General features: G+C 44.7%; 1 protein-coding gene across 1 annotated transcript in view; it reads right to left on the bottom strand.

The window, feature by feature from the left end:
* Positions 1-22,609, bottom strand: part of LOC126174875 (ATP-dependent translocase ABCB1-like) — an 84,317-nt gene that overhangs the window by 38,142 nt on the left and 23,566 nt on the right. Inside the window, exons 6-10 of the mRNA XM_049921287.1 lie at positions 20,835-20,960; positions 16,594-16,797; positions 12,973-13,143; positions 7,744-7,951; positions 2,820-3,079 (exon numbers count right to left, since the gene is read on the bottom strand). Coding sequence (XP_049777244.1) covers positions 2,820-3,079; positions 7,744-7,951; positions 12,973-13,143; positions 16,594-16,797; positions 20,835-20,960 — 969 coding nt within the window. The remainder of the gene's footprint in view (positions 1-2,819; positions 3,080-7,743; positions 7,952-12,972; positions 13,144-16,593; positions 16,798-20,834; positions 20,961-22,609) is intronic.

Raw genomic sequence — 22,609 nt, 5'->3', positions numbered from 1 at the left:
GTCCAATATAACGTAATGTTCCGTGTGATCGTCTCTGGTTTAGAAGGCGATGATGTGGTGCAGCGTCTAATGTCTTATGAAAATGTTGAAGACTGAATCTACCCATATACCAGCATCTACTGCCTGAAAAATAGTGTGTATGGATAAAGCAAGCTGTCTTCAGCATATGTGGTTTTTCCTGAAAGTAATGCCTTCAGGGCACAAAGAAATTACAGACACTGGCTCCGAGTGGGCATTGATTGAAATCAATGAGAAAAGTCGAAATTTTTGTGCCTGACCGGGATTCGAATTCTGGTCTCCTGTTCTCTTGGCAGATGCTCTGACAAATAATCGTCCAGACACGGCGGTCATTGCAACTGCATGGACTACCCTAGCACACCTCCCGTCAGACCCAGATTCTCAACTTATCCACATACTACTGATGTAGTGCCCCTTGCCCATTTTCCTCATTACTTGCGGCATTTCGCCGATACGAGTTTGTGCCTGGTGCGCATCTATACTGAAGAGATCACCACCTTATATATACAGGGTGGTCCATTGATCGTGACCGGGCCAAATATCTCACGAAATAAGCGTCAAACGAAAAAACTACAAAGAACTACGGTGAAACAATGTTCTACAGTTATTCTGAGTACAAGGACTAATTCAGCAAGCGCTACATGCAGACACTGAGACAGCCAATCTTGTAAACATCGTAGTCTTCGTAAACAAACCCCTACAGATCTTATTTGTTACAACATGCCACTGAACGTCTGATGTTTCAAGCGTAAACTTTACGTTACAAATTACTCCAGATGTAATTAACATTTTACGATGTAACAAACGGCTTTGATTAAGTATTTGTTTCTATTTTCAGTTGTGCTAAAAATAATGACAGGTTTCCATTTTAAAGAAACATTAATATGTGTTGAAAATCATACTTCCGTGGATTTGTCCGTGGTTTGTAATAACCAATTCCACCAGCCCCTCTCCTCACTTGCGGTCTGTGGAATTGGTTATCAGTGTTTGTTGCGGTTTGGGGGGTGTTTCCAGTGGTAATGTTAAGTGACTCACCCTGTATTGAATATAAGTTTCATACTTTCAGGTTTCATACTTTCAACATTCACTTTGTTGACGTGCATATAAATATCTGCACGTTGGAGTTGTTCTGTAAGATACGTTGCGAACCTCTCAGGGTTTTTAGGGAACTATGGAATGGCAAATTTGGTTTCATTGTTTAGTCATCGTCGACTTTTATGGCACTAGGTACACTCCGTATTGTGAAAACTGTGTTCCAAATCCGTATAAACGTAAGTACACTCCCGGAAATTGAAATAAGAACACCGCGAATTCATTGTCCCAGGAAGGGGAAACTTTATTGACACATTCCTGGGGTCAGATACATCACATGATCACACTGACAGAACCACAGGCACATAGACACAGGCAACAGAGCATGCACAATGTCGGCACTAGTACAGTGTATATCCACCTTTCGCAGCAATGCAGGCTGCTATTCTCCCATGGAGACGATCGTAGAGATGCTGGATGTAGTCCTGTGGAACGGCTTGCCATGCCATTTCCACCTGGCGCCTCAGTTGGACCAGCGTTCGTGCTGGACGTGCAGACCGCGTGAGACGACGCTTCATCCAGTCCCAAACATGCTCAATGGGGGACAGATCCGGAGATCTTGCTGGCCAGGGTAGTTGACTTACACCTTCTAGAGCACGTTGGGTGGCACGCGATACATGCGGACGTGCATTGTCCTGTTGGAACAGCAAGTTCCCTTGCCGGTCTAGGAATGGTAGAACGATGGGTTCGATGACGGTTTGGATGTACCGTGCACTATTCAGTGTCCCCTCGACGATCACCAGTGGTGTACGGCCAGTGTAGGAGATCGCTCCCCACACCATGATGCCGGGTGTTGGCCCTGTGTGCCTCGGTCGTATGCAGTCCTGATTGTGGCGCTCACCTGCACGGCGCCAAACACGCATACGACCATTATTGGCACCAAGGCAGAAGCGACTCTCATCGCTGAAGACGACACGTCTCCATTCGTCCCTCCATTCACGCCTGTCGCGACACCACTGGAGGCGGGCTGCACGATGTTGGGGCGTGAGCGGAAGACGGCCTAACGGTGTGCGGGACCGTAGCCCAGCTTCATGGAGACGGTTGCGAAAGGTCCTCGCCGATACCCCAGGAGCAACAGTGTCCCTAATTTGCTGGGAAGTGGCGGTGCGGTCCCCTACGGCACTGCGTAGGATCCTACGGTCTTGGCGTGCATCCGTACGTCGCTGCGGTCCGGTCCCAGGTCGACGGGCACGTGCACCTTCCGCCGACCACTGGCGACAACATCGATGTACTGTGGAGACCTCACGCCCCACGTGTTGAGCAATTCGGCGGTACGTCCACCCGGCCTCCCGCATGCCCACTATACGCCCTCGCTCAAAGTCCGTCAACTGCACATACGGTTCACGTCCACGCTGTCGCGGCATGCTACCAGTGTTAAAGACTGCGATGGAGCTCCGTATGCCACGGCAAACTGGCTGACACTGACGGCGGCGGTGCACAAATGCTGCGCAGCTAGCGCCATTCGACGGCCAACACCGCGGTTCCTGGTGTGTCCGCTGTGCCGTGCGTGGGATCATTGCTTGTACAGCCCTCTCGCAGTGTCCGGAGCAAGTATGGTGGGTCTGACGCATAGGTGTCAATGTGTTCTTTTTTCCATTTCCAGGAGTGTATTTTCGTTCATCCGGTATCGTATTTAGAAGTGTCGCTAGCTGGCCGCTTGGGGCGCTACTATCGCCGCGGGTCAGACTCTAGCTCTGCCGTGCACTCACCCCGAGCACGCTGCCGAAGAGCACGGAGTAGACGGGCATGGCGCAGCCGTTGAGGACGGCGGCCAGCGTGGCCCCGGCCAGCAGCGGCCACTCCGGCCTGTTGACGCGCAGGATCTGCAGCATCGTCGCCGTCTGCACGGGCGGCTCCTCGTAGCGCTCCGCCAGGCGCCGCTGGCCCTCCGTCAGCTCCTCATCCTCTTCCACAGCCGACTGGTCACTGCGCACGCTCACCAGCCTATCCAGTTTCTGCAGTCCCGCGCCTGAAAGCAACGGCAACGTAGCAGAAACTTACCTCAGACGACATTCTGTACACTTAGGAAGAAAAAAAAGCCAGTGTCAATTTGAATAGCCGCGCGGGGTAGCCGCGCGGTCTATGGCGTCTTGTCGCGGTTCGCTACCGTCGGAGGTTCTAGTCCTCCCTCGGGCAAGGGTGTGTGTGTTGTCCTTACCGTAAGTTAGTTTAAGTTAGATTAAGTAGTGTGTAAGCTTAGGGACCGATGACCTTAGCAGTTTGGTCCCATAAGAACCTACCGCAAATTTCAAAACTTTTCCAATTTGAATAAAACACTTTGGCTATTTGAAACAGTAAAACAAAACATCGACGTTTCGACCGTCCTTACAGTGGTCCTCCTCAGAGTGAGTTAACTGCTGGATAACGTTGGGTATATTGACTTTTCTGGAGACTAGAAATCTCCTCTGTAGGAATCAGCATGGGTTTCGAAAAATATGATCGTGTGAAACCGAGCTCGCGCTATTCGTCCACGAGGCTCAGAGGGCCATACACACGGGTACCCCGGTAGATGCCGTGTTCCTTGACTTCCGCAAGGTGTTTGACACAGTTCGCCACAGTCGTTTAATGAACAAAGTAAGAGCATATGGACTATCAGACCAATTGTGTGATTGGATTGAAGAGTTCCCAGATAACAGAACGCAGCATGTCATTCTCAATGGAGAGGTGTCTTCCGAAGTAAGAGTGATTTAGGTGTGCCGCAGGGGAGTGTCGTAGGACCGTTGTTATTCACAATATACATAAATGAACTTGTGGATGACATCGGAAGTTCACTGAGGCTTTTTGCGGATGATGGTGTGGTATATCGAGAGGTTGTAACAATGGAAAATTGTACTGAAATGCAGGAGGATCAGCAGCGAATTGAAGCATGGTGCAGGGTATGGCAATTGAATCTCAATGTGGACAAGTGTAATGTGCTGCTAATACGTAGAAAGAAAGATCCCTTATCATTTAGCTACAATATAGCAGGTCAGAAACTGGAAGCAGTTAATTCCATAAATTATCTGGGAGTACGCATTAGGAGTGATTTAAAATGGAATGATCATATAAAGTTGATCGTCGGTAAAGCGGATGCCAGACTGAGATTCATTGGAAGAATCCTAAGGAAATGCAATCCGAAAACAAAGGAAGTAGGTTACAGTACGCTTGTTCGTCCACTGCTTGAATACTGCTCAGCAGTGTCAGCAGTGTGGGATCCGTAACAGATAGGGTTGATAGAAGAGATAGAGAGGATCCAACGGAGGGCGCCGCGCTTCGTTACAGGATCATTTAGTAAAAGCGAAAGCGTTACGGAGATGACAGATAAACTCCAGTGGAGGACTCTGCAGGAGAGACGTTCAGTAGCTCGGTACGGGCTTTTGTTGAAGTTTCGAGAACATACCTTCACCGAGGAGTCAAGCAGTATATTGCTCCCTTCTACGTATATCTCGCGAAGAGACCATGAGGATAAAATCAGAGAGATTTGATCCCACACAGAGGCATACCGACAATCCTTCTTTCCACGAACAATACGAGACTGGAATAGGAGGGAGAACCGATAGAGGTACTCAAGGTACCCCCCGCCACACACCGTCGGGTGGCTTGCGGAGTATGGATGTAAATGTAGATGTATATGTAGAGATTTTCCCCTAAATACTATCGTCTGTCGGTTCTCGGTTGACTATCGACATCACACTTTGGGATGTCATTCGCCAATTCGAAGTTAGGAATGCTATGGAAGAGTCGCCGCACAGCAGCCTGTGCTGCTCTGGCCGCTGATTGGTAAGCAACAGCGAATCGGCGACTTGAACGCAAGGGTAGTGTTTTCCCGCCAACAATGCCGTACAGCAATTCTCAGGTGGCAGCTTGTTCATATTGTTGAACTTGGGTCATGTGGAGCTACTGGCTCGCGAACACAGGCTGGCAGCTAGGCTGTCGGTAGTTTGCAGTCATCCTCCCTGTTCATTGCTAACATTTTCTTTGGCATGAAGACTACTGTCCAGTTTAATGGGACGAAGGTGTTAATGGGTTTTGGGTAGTTGTCTCATGCTATTAGTTCCGTAGTCGAGCAGCCATCTTAATGCAGTCGATTAGTCCACTCTTTTATTAATACTATTTACGTGTAACAAAGGTATGAATAGATATAGGCCTACTGGAGATGGTACGTGAACGTTTTTATGACTGTGGCTGCACTTATGTGGCCTTTGCTTTTGATTTTAATCAGAGTAACTACTCATACATCAGTCCCAAAGTCTTGAGAAATGGCGCTGATGGCTACACTGTTAAGCACCCAACAATTTAAAATCCATACAGCCATCGATCCTGTTTATGCAGTTAGTGCGTTCAGTTATTTCGATAGCTTCTTCAACATCCCAATGCCGCATCCTTGGCTAATTAGCATGCAATGTTCTGGACATTGTGAACAGGTTCTGCGTCTGTCGACATAGTATGAAAAAATAATGCCCATATTGCCTTTCTAATATCACTTATACATTTAGTATTTTGCCTTATACAAACCTAATAAGATCTCTGCAATATTACTATGACATCATCTGTCAACCTGTTCCTACCTCCAATAGGCTTTCCATCAGCAAGTTGCTTTCTTCCTAAGTTTGCTCTGGGCTACTTCAGTCTTGACCCCAGTCTCTTCTGAATGTGGCCAATACAGTCCAGCTTTTTTACTTGAATATCATTACCATAGGGTTTCAATTCTTCAGTTGTTTTGAAACTTCTGCAGTCAATATCACCTAGATACCATGAGATAGACCTTTCAAAAATTTTCTATGCCCCTTTAACTCCTATACCACCACTGCTTCCATTATAATTAGCTTGACAGCTTCCAGAATGTTTATTTTTAATTCTATCTGGTCCATTGTCATGGCGTGAAAAATGCAGGAGAAATCTACAACCACAAACAAAATTTACCTGCACCCATTATGGGAGAAATTAAGCCAACATTTAGAGAAACGTCAAATGGAACATTATTGGAGAAATGTCTACCTGGAAAAACACAAAATTGCAATGAGAATGTGTATAATGTAATCTGGAGTTTTTGTTGAAATTAGTACTCTACATTTTGGAGTCTATGATGCAGTACCTGCTTAAAATAAAATAAATGTGATTAAGAGTGAAGTTCTGAAGAGACTAGGACTAAAACCAGGATGCTTTACAATTCAATTCGTAGCTGCGATACACTCTGAAAGAATAAGAAATGCTTAAAGGGTACAAATTGCTTATGGGAACAAACTTCGACAGAAAAAAACATAAAAAACTGTTAAGTAAGATTGATGACACTGACAATCCATCCTATGCAGCTGGGATGTTCTAAAGAGGTAACAGATTTTAAAGCTTCGTTTCTCAAATTTACATTTTTTATTTTATAAGTACCATTTTCTTTAAAACCATAATACATACAGGGCTCGTTTCACATGCTGTTGTAATATGTAAGTTTACTACCTTAAAATTTTTCTCCTGAATTTCATGTTACAGAAAAAATTTTATGGGATATTCTATGTTATATTTTTTGTTGAAATATTAGTATTCAGATAAATAAATATTAATTTTTCATATTACAGTCCATTGGTCCCAAAACATTTTTAAATACTGAATAAAGGTTGTTTAACAACCTGCAAAAATTTCATCATAATATCTTAAACGGTTTCCAAGAAACATGTACCTAAAACTTGTAGTTTTAGCAAGGAAAACATACAGCTCTCTGTGTCCCCTTAAAGGAAAACTATCAAGAAAGGAATAGGTAATGTTAAGAGATCTCCAAGGAAATGTGATGATGGTGCTATTGTTTGCGATATATATAAATCATCTAATGGATAACTTCGGAAAGTCCATGAGATTTTTCGCGAATGACGCATTTGTCCATTAGAAGGTAACAGCACCGGGAGACTTAGTGAATTGCAGTAAGACCTGAAGAGGGTCTGTAACTAGTGCACGGACTGGCAGTTTACCCTGAACGGAAATAAATGTAGCATATCACGCATAAATAGGTGACTAAGCGTTGGAAACGGTACATAATTTAAACATCCTGGACGACATAATGTGGAATGAGTATATAAAGAAAATTATAGGTAAAGCATAAGCTAACCGAGAGTCATTATTAAAACGTTAAAGGCAGTTGCTCATTCACGAAATACGTGATTTTCAAAACACTTGTTCGACCAATTGTTGAGTACTGCTCAAAATTCTTGGATCCCTCACCAGGTTGGGTTAACGGAGGAGATAAGATCCAACGAAGAGTGACGAGTTTCGTCACGGGATCGTAACGGCACGAGAGCGTTATGAAGATGACCGGCAAATTACACAGCCAAACGCTACACCAGAGGCGTAGTGGATAGCGGAGAGGTATTTTGTTAAAATTTCAAAGTCGTATGCTCCGAGAAGAGGCAGGTAACAATGTACGTCTTGTCATATACGTCTCGCTGCATGACCACGACGAAGAATTCAGAGAAACTGGAGCCCTACTGAAGCTAACCGCCAATCGTTGTTCCCACGCGCCCTTCGCGAATGGAACAGGGAAGGGGGCCAAACATAGCGGTACCAGAAAAATGTAAAAGCAATACCAACCTCTGGAGTAGAAAAAAACTGCCTTTATATATTGACTTGCCCTCATATGCTGTTTGTGGACGCGTGAGAGGCACCCACCTTTGTCCTCGGCGTGGGGTGCTGCCTCTATGGCGGCCTCTCTCGTCTGCCTGGTGACCAGTTCAAAGTAGTGGCCGTGACGCTGCATCAGCTGGTCGTGCGGACCTTCTTCCACGACGCGGCCCTCGTGAATCACCACGATCTTGTCCGCGTTGCGGATGGTCGACAGCCGGTGCGCCACGATAACCGTCGTCTGACCAACACTGGCCTGCCGGCGACACAAGAACTGTTTCAGGTGACAAAGGAAACTGGCCAAGTGGGAGTAGGACTGAGCGCTCTGAGACTTCAGTAACAAAATTCATTATGTTCATCCATCTAAGGAATCTGAGACTAGCCTAAACATTCAAAACGAAACGATCAGGGATTAAACTTGTTATATGCAGAGGGAGGAGAATTAATAAACCGTTTTTATTTATATTCTGAAACGTGAGTACAACATTTTACACTGAAGAGCCAAAGAAACTGGTATACCTGCCTATCATCGTGTAGTGCCCCCGCGAGCACGCTGAAGTGCCGTAACACGACGTGGCATGGATTCTATTAATGTCTGAAGTAGTGCTATAGTAATGGACACTATAAATCCTGGGCTGTCCATAAATCCGTAACAGTCCGAGGGAGTGGAGATATCTTCTGAACAGCACTTTGCAAGGCATCCCAGATATGCTCAATAATGTTCATGTCTGGGGAGTTTGGTGGTCAGCCGAAGTGTTTAAACTCAGAAGGGTATCCCTAGAACCATTCTGTAGCAATTCCGGACGTGTGAGGTGTCCCATGGTCCTGGTGAAATTGCACATGTCCGTCTGAATGCACAATGGACACGAATGGATGCAGGTGATCAGACAGGATGCTTACGTACGTGCCACCTGTCAGAGTCGTATCTAGACGTATAAGAGGTCCCATTTGACTACAACTGCACACGCCCTACATCATTACAGTGTCTCCACCATTTTGAACAGTCCCTTGCTGACATGCAGGCTCCATGGATTCATGATGTTGTTCCACACCCGTACACATCCATCTGCTCGGAAACTCGTCCGACCAGGCAAAATGTTTCCAGTCATCAACAGTCCAGTGTCGGTGTCGACGGGCCCAGGCGAGGCGTAAAATCTTGTGTCGTGCAGTCATCAAGGGTTCAGGAGTGGGCCTTCGGCTCCGAAAGCCCATATCGATGATGTTCCGTTCAATGGCTCCCACTCTGATATTTCTTGATGGCCCAGCATTGAAATCTGCAGCAATTTGTAGACGGGTTGCACTTCTGTCACGTTGAACGATTCTCTTCAGTCGTCGTTGGTCCCGTTCTTGCAAGATCCTTTTCCGGCCTCAGCGATGTTGAAAATTCTATGTTTTACCGGATTCCTGATATTCAAGGTACACTCTCGAAATGGTCGTACGGGAAAATCCCCACTTCATCGGTACCGCGGAGATTCTGTGTCCCATCGCTCGTGCGCCGACTTTAACACCACGTTCAAATTCACTTAAATCTTGGTAACCTGCCATTGCAGCATCAGTAACCGATCTAGCAACTGCACCAGACAGTTGTTTGTCTTAATAGGCGTTGCCGACCGCCGTGCTGTATTCTGCCTGTTTCCATATATCTGTACTTGAATACGCATGCCTACCCAAATTTCTTTGGCGCTTCAGTGTATGTTTGCATGCAGTAAAATTTTTCTGTCGTGCTTATGATGGATGACGAATAAGTTCTACATCCAAAAATATTTTTATATGATATAATTACAGTTCAACAATTTTCGAATTTTTATCTTTACTTGTATTCCGAAAACTTGCTTGTTTGCAAATTTCATGATTCTAGATCAACGGAAAGTAACCATATCGGTCTTGATGAGTGAGTTTGCGAATAACAAAATATTTGACATAAATCGCTGTTTCCTTTGATTGCATTGACTTAGAAGATTAAATTTGTTAGACGGACAAGGCACCACAGACCTTAGTATGTACCGGCATCATAAATTTCAACTTGATATATTTACCCGTTCCTGAGAAAAAGGCATCTTAAGAGATGGCCGGACAGTGATCCTACAAGGGTTCGGTTTTTATCGAGTGAGGTATGAACCCTAAAAAGGAGGCAAGGCTAGTTTTAACTCGACATCGGTACCGCGGTCTCGAGATGGACAACTTGTTCAGTATTGGCCTATTGTGACTTACTGACGCCATCCGAAACACATATCTTGAGAGTTGCCTTATCATATGATGAGATGTTACACATATTTAAATCTGTGTTTACTGTTAATCGACCATGACTGTTTCAAAAATATGATAAGCTTTTTAAAGACGGCTACCAGTGAGGAAATTTGTTGTATTATTTAATGAAGCTGCATGTTTTGAGGTACAAACCTCAACTTCTGGTTACAATGGCAACACAAAAACATTTTACAAAAATACAAATAGATATTAAAGTTGTTCTGTACAGTCTTACCATATGATGTGACCATTCTGCAGAGAAAAAAGGAAAACATAATGAGGCAATATTCACTTCGTTCGCTAGTCAGGTGTACACAAAAATAACATTAATTAATAACTGAACTGCTGTCTTCTTGTCGTGTGTTCAGTTGCCTTGAATGCCACAGTTTCATGGATCTTGTTGGTCACTGTCCATAAACGTGCAGTGGACACTTAGTACACATCACAGTCAAATCCATTGTGTAGCAGAGACAAGACGGCAGTCAAAACAACGCTTGCTTCGATTTAACAAATGATGTGCCGATCAGTCACTTGCATTGTCTTCTGCGCATCTTGCTATCGCATCTATGACATTAGTTGATGAAATATATTACAATAGGAGGGACTGTGACAATACGACTTTAAAAATGACAGTAGAAAAACTATTTTAAAGAACTGGAAAAGATATTATTACTGGAATCCACATTCGAGTACACTGCTGTGCAAAACTTTTGGATGAAAGTATCTTTTGGATGGTGCATCAACATAGCTCGGTAGAATTTGGACCATATATAGAAAAAACTACTACAGTGTCGTACAGAAGGTAAATGTAAATGTCGTGTGACTAGGGCCTCCCGTCGGGTAGACCGTTCGCCGGGTGCAAGTCTTTCAATTTGACGCCACTTCGGCGATGATGATTAGGACAACACAACACCCAGTCCCTGAGCAGAGAATATCTCCGACCTAACCGGGAATCGAACCCGGGCCCTTAGGATTGACATTCTGTCGCGCTGACCACTCAGCAACGAGGGGCGGACAGTACAGAAGGTAACTGAAAGAGATAGTCAATGAGATGAACAGAAATGACTAACTATTCAAAGAAAATTGTCACAGTGAAGGCACGCCTATTTGTGTTGGTTCCCCGGCCATTAAAAAAGGCAGGACATGGTTCTTAACATGACGCGCGATCATCACGAACGGCAGTGCATACTCTGCAAAGTGCTCCCGTGCTGGCCAAAACGTTGGTAAGTTCTTGTGATAGGCGCTCCGTTCCTCCACAAGAACGGTTGACAACTGCTGGCATGTCGACGTGATGCAGTAATTTGCCCAACACATCCCACATGAGTTCGATGGGACTCAAGTCCGGAGAACGGGGAGGGCAGCGCATTCGCCAAATATCCTGCGGTCGCGCACTGTCATCCATAAAAATGAAGTCAGGGCAGAGTGCATCCCTGAAGAGATGCGCATGAGGAAGGAGTACAGTGTCAATAATTTTGACTTATGAGTACAACGTCTTCAAGAGTTTGGAGGTCTGCACGCGCATGCGATCTATATGCCTCCCTACACCATAACAGCTACACCACCAAAACGATCATGTTCGACAGTGCTAGACGTACCCTCGTATACCGATATGTGGGAACGTATGAAGCCCCAAGAACTGAACTCCAGACCATCGAACACGACACACTCAACTGTCAACGCTATTGCGACACTGTAGTCCTTCCCTACGTGCGTCTTTTTAGGGGTGTATTCGACCCTGACTTTATTTTATGAATGACAATTTGCAGCCGCTCCAAAAGGGCAGCTGGAGGAGCTTCTGGAACGAGAGGGATATTCGGCAAATGGTCTGATGGTTCTCCCGCCTTAAATCCCATCGAGCATGTGTTGGATGCATTGCGGAGGGGCACTTCAGTATGTCCACATGCACCAATGACTATCCAACAGTTGTCACCTGCGCTGATGAAGGAGAGGAACACCCTACCACGAGAACTCCTTACCAAGCTTGTAGCCAGCATGGGACGACGCTGCAGAGCATGCAGGCCGTCTATGGTGATCACACCATGTGCCATCCTTCGTAATGTTCAGAAAACCTTCATGAATCGGAGGGACTTAAGTGTAACAATTGTCTATGAATTAAAATTTCATTTCTGTTCGCCTCATTGCGTATTTCTTTCTTTTACCTCCTGATCAATAATGTAGCAGTTTTTGCTACGTATGGCCCCAGTTTCATCGAGCTGTGTTACATGTCGATGAAACTGTGGTGCCACCGCCAGACACCACACTTGCTAGGTGGTAGCCTTTAAATCGGCCGCGGTCCGTTAGTATACGTCGGACCCGCGTGTCGCCACTATTAGGGATTGCAGACCGAGCGCCGCCACACGGCAGGTCTAGAGAGACTTCCTAGCACCCGTCCCAGTTGTACAACCGACTTTGCTAGCGATGGTTCACTGACAAAATACGCTCTCATTTGCCGAGACGATAGTTAGCATAGCCTTCAGCTACGTCATTTGCTACGACCTAGCAAGGCGCCATTACCAGTTACTATTGATACTGTGAATCATGTACCGCCAAGAGCGACGTTCACCATTAATGGATTAAAGTTAAGTATTCCACCAGCTACGTCCGTTTTTTCTAAATTCTAATTTCCTTGTCCTGTTCCAGACCTCACGCCAGCCTGCGTGAGCTAAAACGCGTGCCTTTCGGCTTCCTCTAGTAACCCGGTGATGGCTCTCCTGTCAACCACAACAGAAACATAATACTGACGTTACTGTCGTCCTTACTTTTCACGCCAGCGTACTGTATTATATATTGTACCTGTACTGAATTGAACTTGGTGCTGAACTCTGAGTCCCTGAAATTTGTCATTTCGTTTAGAATCCCGTTTCTCCACTTTTGGCCATGAATGAAGTTTTAGACACATACACAGAAAATCATCAAACACGGACACTGTCCTATACACACTGCAGCTCACACCGACAAGTAGGATTCAGAGCATTACTGGGATACTGGTTTTGTGGATTGAGTTTTGAGCAAGAAGTGGACGCCACTCACCCTGTCCAGCGCGGCCTGCACCTTGGCCTCGCTGCCGGTGTCCAGAGCAGAGGTGGCCTCGTCCAGCAGCAGGATCTTGGGGCGGCGCACCAGCGCCCTGGCGATGGCAATGCGCTGCTTCTGGCCGCCCGACAGCTGGGCCCCACGCTCGCCTACCATTGTGTCGTAGCCCTGCAAATACATTTGTTCCATAGTCAGACACTAACATGTTTCCAGTGTTCATCTCCGCATGGTATGCGCACCTGTGGAAGTCTGGAACTTTAGGGCACGGCCTCCATGTATTTCCCCATCGACACCCGTCAGTTATTTCATTAGTGCTGGCTCATGAGTAAAGGCATCACTCTTAGTATTGTCCCCCCAAGCAGGCTAATTTTTCATAGTCACTAGTCGTGGTAGGGGTGATCAAAAAGTTTCCGTTCGATGGCGTTACGGTCCAGAATCGGTATACCAGTCAAGCAAACCCGCCGTGAGCACTGAGGCAATCATCCCACCGACGCACCAGGTGGAAGATACCCGTTTGGTGTAACACTGTGTCCTGCTTCGTGAGCAAGTCCGTAACTGCCTGCTGCACATCCTGGTCCAACAGGAATCGTCGATCCTTCAAGGCCTTGTTCAAGGTAACGAAAACGTGAGAATCGCATGGGAGACATCAGGGCTACGGGGCGGGGGCTCCAGTATATCCCACTCGCGTTGGCGTAACTTCTACGGTACATTTGCGATGAGGACACGTGCTTATCATGAAGCAGCAGCACTTATCAATGAAGCAGCAGCACACCTTTGTGTGTGTGTGTGTGTGTGTGCGTGTGTGTGGCAGGCATGGTATTTACTCGTAGTTACCAGACAAGACTGGCTGATACTTGAGACAGCAGGTACCCTTCGGGATTACATAGTGTCCCACTGATAGTCTCTCTTCTAGCGCTCCATATGCAAATAAAGAAGAGAAGAGTGGGAGTTGATGAGATCGTCGTTATGAAGTGCCCACATTAATTTAGACCTAAACCAAATTACAACAAAATTTAGTAGGTTGTTCAGAGATATTTGATGAGTATTTTGACATAAGCCTGGTCTCCGCCAGCTAATTACAGAGGAACTACAGTTTGGTTGATTTCTTACATCCGTTTATCTCAAATGGCTCTGAGCACTATGGGACTTAACATCTATGGTCATCAGTCCCCTAGAACATAGAACTACTTAAACCTAACTAACCTAAGGACATCACACAACACCCAGCCATCACGAGGCAGAGAAAATCCCTGACCCCGACGGGAATCGAACCCGGGAACCAGGGCGTGGGAAGCGAGAACGCTACCGCACGACCACGAGATGCGGGCGTTTATCTCTGTATCTGTCTTGTCCCAAACAATAGTGCAAATGTTGTCACAATGTACTGTGTGTCTTGTTTGCAAGCAAACTTGTTCCATTCACTCAAGCTACTTGCTGTTGACAATGGTACGGCCCACTTCACTCCTCGCCCTCAACTTTGTTTTCAGAAACTTACTGGTTCTGTCTCAGCTTTCTTCTTCTGGCAGCGCTAGTTGTACATTAATAGCGTTACACAGAAAGGCATATATGTTTACTGGTAAAGAGTTAGCTGTGTGCACCTCATGTATCCTTCCACTCCCACTCAGTGTAATGGCACAGTGGCACAACGACTCTATACTGAGCTGTTCTCCGAGCTATGGCAGCCACATCACAGTATTTTTACATTTGTTCGTTACTCTGTGTCTTACAACGTACGTTTTGGTGACTGCTTGTAGTACTGCTGTAAAACCATTTTCACATAAACAAAGGTAAATGGGTTAAAAAGCAAATAAATCATAATAAAATTACTATACTGCAATGTGCAAAGTTACACGGTTTGCTTCAGTTACGATAAATTAAATGCAACAAGTCCTTCGTTAACATCCATACGACGCACAACATCTTCCGACTGCTTCTGTATTCGTCAGTTTTCTTAAGAATGACCGACATACAGCAATACAGCATCCTAAAGACAACTATTTCACATTTGAACTACAATACAAACTCCCTCCCCACCCACAGGATAACCAGAAGTGTAAGAGTGTAGAGACATTTAAAAGCGAGTTACACTCTTGTCAAGACACTTACAGGATGTCTAGCTAAAGAGTCCCTAATTTCAAAATTAAATATCTCTAAAACTAAGATCGATAGACGACTGCAAAAAATGATATGTTTATTGTGATACACAGAAGTTTAGAAATAGATGGTGCTGCACGCTATGCAACTTTTTAACGTACCAGAGTGCATCACATCACTATCTGTTTAGAATGTCCATTACTCGGAGAACAGAAGTGGCGCAAACGAACTACGAAACTTGTCATCACATCTTGTAGTGTTTCAACGGAAATTGATTCAGGTGGGATGGTCCCGATAGAGAGTGTCTTTTTATGTGCTCCACAAGAAACAGTCAAAAGGAGTCAGATCGGGCGAAGATGGAGGCCAAAATCTCCTTGTAATCTCCAGTAAATGCAACGCAGTGAATCTATTCCCGAAGCATTCATCAAGAAAGCGAAACACCTATTCGGTGAGATTTGGTCTGGCCCCATCTTGCATGAACCTCTCGGTGCCTGGTCGATCCTCCAACACTAGCTATATGGTGACAAATTGTTCCAAAACTGCAACGTAACGTTCACCAGTGATCGTTTCTCGCATGAAAAAGTGTCCAATAATGCCTCTTCTGCACGCCGCAGCCCAAACAGCAACTTTGGGAGAATACATGGTTTCGCTTCACAAGGTGTTTTCGGAACCCCAAAATAGCCAATTTTGTTTATTCACGACTTCATTCATGTGGAAGTGTGCTTCATACGTGCACCAGATGCAACCAGCACCAAATCCTTCATTATCAACTATTGTGAGAATCTGGTTCGCAAAACTCAGTCGCACAGCTACTACAGGTATGACCTGGTGTCTTTAGATTTTTAAAGGAAACATGTGTAGGGTCTGTTCCGGTCTTTTCTGTGTGCTGGAACGCTTCAAACCTGTTTCAGCTGCAATTCTTCTTGCTGAATAATTCCAGAAGCCGTGCCGACATTTTTAGCGGTAACTACAGTTTCCCTGGGGCTAACATTCCCCGCTAGATCATCAGCCAAGCTGCCTGTTCGTTGGAATTTGGCGAAGAGCTTGCGAATAGTTTGTGCATCTGATCTTTTTGGAACATTAAATCGTGTTAGAAAACTGCGCCTTATTACCGTAGTACTGTGTTCTAACCTCTGGTATTCCAGTACCGGAAAAAAACACTTTGTTCGATGATATACTTAACTTTATCGTCTTCCTTTGGTAAGCTAACATCTTTCCACATGTTAACAGTGGAACTGATTGCTCTAAGCTGCGGCGCACTATTTATAGGCACAACATACTGCGATTAGAGCGCTATCTGTTAGCAGCTTTTTGAACTATTTCGAAACTATTTTTTAACTTCTGCATAAAATTCTTTCTGTTTTCACAACAAACATACCGTTTATTGCACATTTCTATCGATCTTAGTTATATTTGATTTTTGAGACCAGGGACTCCTTCGCTGGACACCCTATACAATTACTCACACAACACCATTGCTTAAGCCTAAATTCTTCACCCCTATGAAGATGTAGCGGTCCATACCAGTGGTAGCTTGGAGATAAAGCCGTGTGCGTTGGCCATCTTAGCGGCCTCCTCGATGTCTTCCATGGAACAGCCGTCCCGTCCGTAGCGGATGTTCTCCGCTATGGTGGTCTGGAAGAGCACCGGCTCCTGCCCGACCACGCCGATCTGCGAGCGCAGCCAGCCCACGTTCAGTTTCCTGATGTCGTGGCCATCAAGTTGTACCTGGAAGGCAAACCGCTGAAATGTGTCTCTTATTTGTTAACCAAAACTTACTAGAAGCTGAGTAAAATCACCTGCGTCAGCGGTGTTTAGTGTCACTGGAGGTAAAATACCGGGTGATAAAAAGTCAGTATAAATTTGAAACCTGAATAAATCACGGAATAATGTAGATAGAGAGGTACAAATTGACACACATGCATGGAATGACATGGGGTTTTATTAGAACCAAAAAAATACAAAAGTTCAAAAAATGTCCGACAGATGGCGCTTCATCTGATCAGAATAGCAATAATTAGCATAACAAAGTTAGACAAAGCAAAGAGGATGTTCTTTACAGGAAATGCTCAATATGTCCACCATCATTCCTCAACAATAGCTGTAGTCGAGGAAAAATGTTGTGAACTGCACTGTTAAGCATGTCCAGAGTTATGGTGAAGCATTGGCGTCGGATGTTGTCTTTCAGCATCCCTAGAGATGTCGGTCGATCACGATACACTTGTGACGTCAGGTAACCCCAAAGCTAATAATCGCACGGACTGAGGTCTGGGGACCTGGGAGGCCAAGCATGACGGAAGTGGCGGCTGAGCACACGATCATCACCAAACGACGCACGCAAGAGATCTTTCACGCGTCTAGCAATATGGGGTGTAGCGCCATCCTGCATAAACACCGCACAAGGTGTTTATCAGCCAGGCTGGGGATGATGCGGTTCTGTAACATATAGGCGTACCTCTCACTCGTCACGGTAGCAGTTACAAAACCAGAATCACACATTTCCTCGAAGAAAAAAAGGCCCGATAACGGTAGATGTGGTAAATCTAACCCATACCGTGACTTCCTCGTCATGCAATGGAGTTTCAACGACAGTTCTAGGATTGTTGGTAACCCAAATTCTGCAGTTGTGGGCATTGACAGACCCTCGGAGCGTGAAATGAGCTTCGTCGGCCCACAACACGTTACTCAACCAATCGTCATCTTCCGCCATCTTTTGAAACGCCCACACCGCAAATGCCCTCCGCTTCACTAAACCGCCAGGTAACAGTTCATGATACTAATGGATTTTGTACGGATAGCATCGGAGGGTACGCCTAAGTGCCAAGCAAACAGTAGTGTATGGAATGCCGGTGCGACGTGCGACTGCACGAGCGCTGACTTCACCGTGCATAGACGAACCCGCTACAGTCTCCATTTCTTCCTGAACTGTCTCAGCAGCATTACGCCTTGTGCTCGGTCGGCCACTACGGGGCCTATCGTCTAAACAACCCGTGGCTTCGAACTTCCAAATCACTCTCGCCACAGCTGCATTTGTCAACGGACCCCCTTCCTATGGCGATAGGATCGTAACGCTGAACTAGCACTTTCCCCATTCTGATAATACAGCTTCACTAAAAGCGCCTTTTCAGGTAACGTCAACATGCTGCGACTGCTGGTGCATCTGATTCTCTATCTCATCACAGCTCCTTTTATACATGATTTTCATGCGCAGTCACTGACGTTTTGCTGTCTAGCGCCATCTGTCGGATATTTTGTGAACGTTGTTTTTTTTTTTTTTTTGTTCTAATAAAACCCCATGTCATTCCAAGCATGTGTATCAATTTTTACCTATCTTCATTATTCCGTGGTTTATTAAGATTTCAAATTTATACTGACTTTTTGATCACCCAGTATAAAAACTGACGTGCTCTAATACGTCCCCAACGCATCCCAAACATGCTTTATTGGTTTTAAGTCGACGGAATGGACAGGCTAGTTCACTGGCCGAAGACCCTCTCGTTCGAGGAGCTCCTCCATCTGCGCTGTTCGATGCGATTGCGCATTGTCATCCATAACAAATAACTCAGTCCCGAATGCACCCTTGAAAAGACGCTCGTAGGGCAGGGTACAGTGTTACAGTGACGTTGACCTGAGAGTAAATCCTGATCATAGGTTTTGAGGACAGTGGGCCCATGCAACATTATGCCTTTCTGCATCATAACGCCTGGACCATCAGAAAGAGCACGTACGACAACGTTCCTGGATACATTACGTGTTCCCGCCTCTCGTCCAGAATCACTACTCAGAATGAACCGGTTCTCATCCGAGAAGAGCACATGATCGCACTTCTCGTTGGTCCAGTCACGATGCTCTTAGCACCATCGCAAACGGCGTCGCAAATGAGCGGGTGTCGGGAAGAAAGACCACCCTGCGCAGTCGCTGTGACTCTGTGGAACGTCAGACTGAGTGCCTTGCAGTCCTGTCAAGTCTAGCTGCAACAGCATCCGCTGTTTGACGTAGGTCCCTTCACGCCTATTGCAAAACGTTGCGGTCATCTGCTACTATAGTTGAGCATGGTCGACCATCACATCTCCTTCGGGGAGCTTGCACCGTAAATGCTCGCTGTTCGACACAGTGCAGTTTTCCGTTCCTTCAACTGCCTCGTGTAGTGTTTCCATCTCTATTTGGCGCTATAGTAACGCTAATCTCATGCGTTGTGACGGCTAGCTTTCTGTGCCAAACTGGGAGACCTCTGGCAACATGTTCCCGCACTTTCATTCATTTCCACCGAGTTGTTAACACGTTATGTTTATGTATCTCATCCTTAAGTTTTTGAGAGAAGTATATATTTCCAGCTTTCGATATTTGAAGAATGACTCATACCGACAGTTCAGAGGATTTTATATTACAAGGGGCATTTCCGTATGTAACATAAAACTAACAGGGTCAGTCTCTGACAATATGTGTGCAACTTGTGAGCAAGAACAGCGAATTCATAGAGGGAAAGGAGTCGTACTTTTTTCGGTTTTTGATGCAATAACTTCCATGTGAGGGCTTCGACTACTTTCAGAATTCTGTGGGTAACACTTGTTATGATGAAGCAGCGAAGTTCCCATAGGCATAATAATCGTCTTCAATTAGTCTGCTACCAACCTTATACAGGAGACCAAATTCCCGTGTACGTCCACATAAGATAAGGGAACAATATTCTAATCGACAACATACCCGCTAGTCCAAAAAATTTGGAGACTGGATTAGAATAAAATAGAGAAACGTTGAGATGGTGGCTTTAATACTTCAGGTAATCTATACACACTTGAGTACAACGCACAGAAAGTTCGTATATCGACGTGAAAGTGTCAGAGAAATCCTTTTTTGGTATGTTTCGCAACTTCGCGTCATATTGGCTTGAATATCGGCATTGTCGTAGAAGTATTGATCTCACCTGTCAATTTCTGCGCATTGTCGTTTTGTATTAGGTTTGTATTAATTACAGCAAGCCTCGTTACCGACGACGATTTTTTCAATTAAGTCTCGGCAGACGTCAGCGCACCGTTGTATTTATTAGGGAGTTAAGGTGTGCAAAGCAAACATTACACACACTTTTCACTTCTTCGGCATATTCTGCAGAATGTCGTGAACACTTGATTTGGAGATGTTGTTCCTGTGCGATTTGTGACACAATAACATTGACACTACAGTCACACGTCCGCTACGGAACACCTGTTGCCCACAACAGACGAGTCGATTGCACATCTGTTTCTCACAGCTGTTAGTTCAAGCCGCCACCATAGATAATGGACTGACGTCGCTTATACGCCAGGAATAAGACCAGTCTTGGAATTTTGTGGACGGACTGTGTAGTTACACATCCACCAGTCTAAGCTCTATACCTGGCTTGCATCAGATGAGATAAACTACATGAGACAATCAAGTTCCTCGCTGTAACACCGCTACAATACACAATCTCTCCGGATTGCTTGCGCATTCCTAAGTTTTCTTAAGAATAACCGTCATAAAGCAATATAGAGTCCAAAATACAACTACTGCTGATATAAGGTACATTGTGGTTTCTGCCCCACAGAATGACCAGAACTGTAATATTCGACATCTGATAAATTAAATGCAATCGATTATGATAGAATATCTGTTTACGTTACCTTGCACCAAATAATTAAACATGGATCACATACTCCCCCGCTTGCTATGAAAATATCCAATCACAACCTTGCTAACATTTCTAACACTCAGTGTAGACGGCTTCAAGCACGAGACGCGTAACTCACCTCGCCCTCCAAAGGGTCGTAAAATCTTTGTATGAGCTGGATACATGTCGATTTTCCACAGCCGGAACTTCCCACTATGGCTACAGTTTCACCACCTTTGATCGATAAATTCAGACCTTTCAACACCTGAAACATTGTTAAACATGATGTCAGTATCAAGCAGCAGTAGAACAAATACAGACTATTTTACGTAGCGGTTAAGTTTTAAAAAAAATAGTGGTCCTTTACTCAGGTGCTGAAGCTTAGGAAAAAGAGCATATACAAACTGACCTACTAGGATGTATACTTTCGTGTGTACGTGTACGCATGATGATACGTGAGTGTCATATTGGAATAAACAAGGAAATAATATTGGAGCGTAAACAACAGACACACCACATGCAGTGTGAACTTGCCGTTACTGTTGTTGTTGGTGGTGGTGGTGTTGGTGTTACCGATCAGCAGTCTGGTTGGATGCAGCTCTCCACGCTGGTCTATTTTGTGACTCTCTTCATCTGTGTACAGCTATTGCAGCCTTAATTTATTTTAACCTGCTTACCATTTTCAAGTCTTGGTATCCCTCAACGCTTTTACCCCCACACTTCACTCTATCACCATATCAACTATTCGTTGATGCCTCTGGATGTATCCTGTAAACTTACCCTTACTTTTCCTCAAATTGTGCCATAAAGCTCTTTTCTCTCCAATTCGTTGAAGTATATCTTCGATCTATCTATCTAACCTTCAACAGTTTTCTATAGCACCACTCTTCAAAAGTTTCTATTCTTTTCTTGCCGGTATTGTTTATCGTTTATGTTTCACTTCTACATAAAATTACAGTCCGAACAATTACTTTCAGAAAATACAAGATTGCTTTAATTTTTTTTTAATTTGATATTAATTTTTTTCATAAAACATTTTCTTGCCATTGCCAGTCCACATTTGTACCTTCTTTAGTTCCGCTGTCGTAAATTATTATGCATCTCAAATAGCAAATCTCTTCTGACGCTTTCTTATCTCAAACCCAATTTTGTCGTTTCCAACAGCATTAGAATGTCAATTCTTCTTCCTGAACTACAATTTCCTTATCAAATACTTCCTCAATTATTTTTACTGACTGCTGAATGTACAACTTGAATATAGGCTATAATCTTAGCTCTTTCACTCCTTAATTACTGTCTCCGCAACATGTCTTTCAACTGTTACAAATGCAGCCTGTTTTTGGTATAAGCACGATTTGTAGATAACTTCTTGCTGTCTGTATATTATGTTTGCTACATTCAGACTGTCTTCTGGTTAATACTGTCAAAAACTTTTTCTGAGTCTACGCTTGTAATTTATTCAGTCATGTGTGTTTTTCGCGCATGCTTTGGTACTACGTCCACTCAAGTGTGTAAAATACCTGAGAGAGAGGAAGAATTATAGGTTAGACTCATCGTTGAAAATTAAACAGAATGACAGTACTCTGCTGCAATGCCTGTTGTAAACTAGATTGGAATAGCCTTTTGACTTTTTCAATTTTGCACACTTTCAGCTGTGTAACTGTTTACAAGTGTCTGAGATCCATACCAGATATCTATTGTTGTTGTGGTCTTCAGTCGGAAGATAGATTTCGTCGCAGCTCTCCATGCTACTCTATCTTGTGCAAGCCTCCTCATCTCCGAATAACTACTGCAACCCTTATGTATCTGAACCTGCTAGCTCTACCCGTCTCTTGATCCCCCTCTGTTGTTTTTTACCCCCCCCCCCCCCCCAACACACACCCTGTCAACCGATCCCTATTTTGAGTCAAGTTA

This window comes from Schistocerca cancellata, chromosome 3, assembly GCF_023864275.1.
Source record: "Schistocerca cancellata isolate TAMUIC-IGC-003103 chromosome 3, iqSchCanc2.1, whole genome shotgun sequence".
Lineage (NCBI taxonomy): Eukaryota > Metazoa > Arthropoda > Insecta > Orthoptera > Acrididae > Schistocerca > Schistocerca cancellata.
Note: the sequence above shows the minus strand (reverse complement) of the source record. Positions and strands in the feature narration are given on the sequence as shown.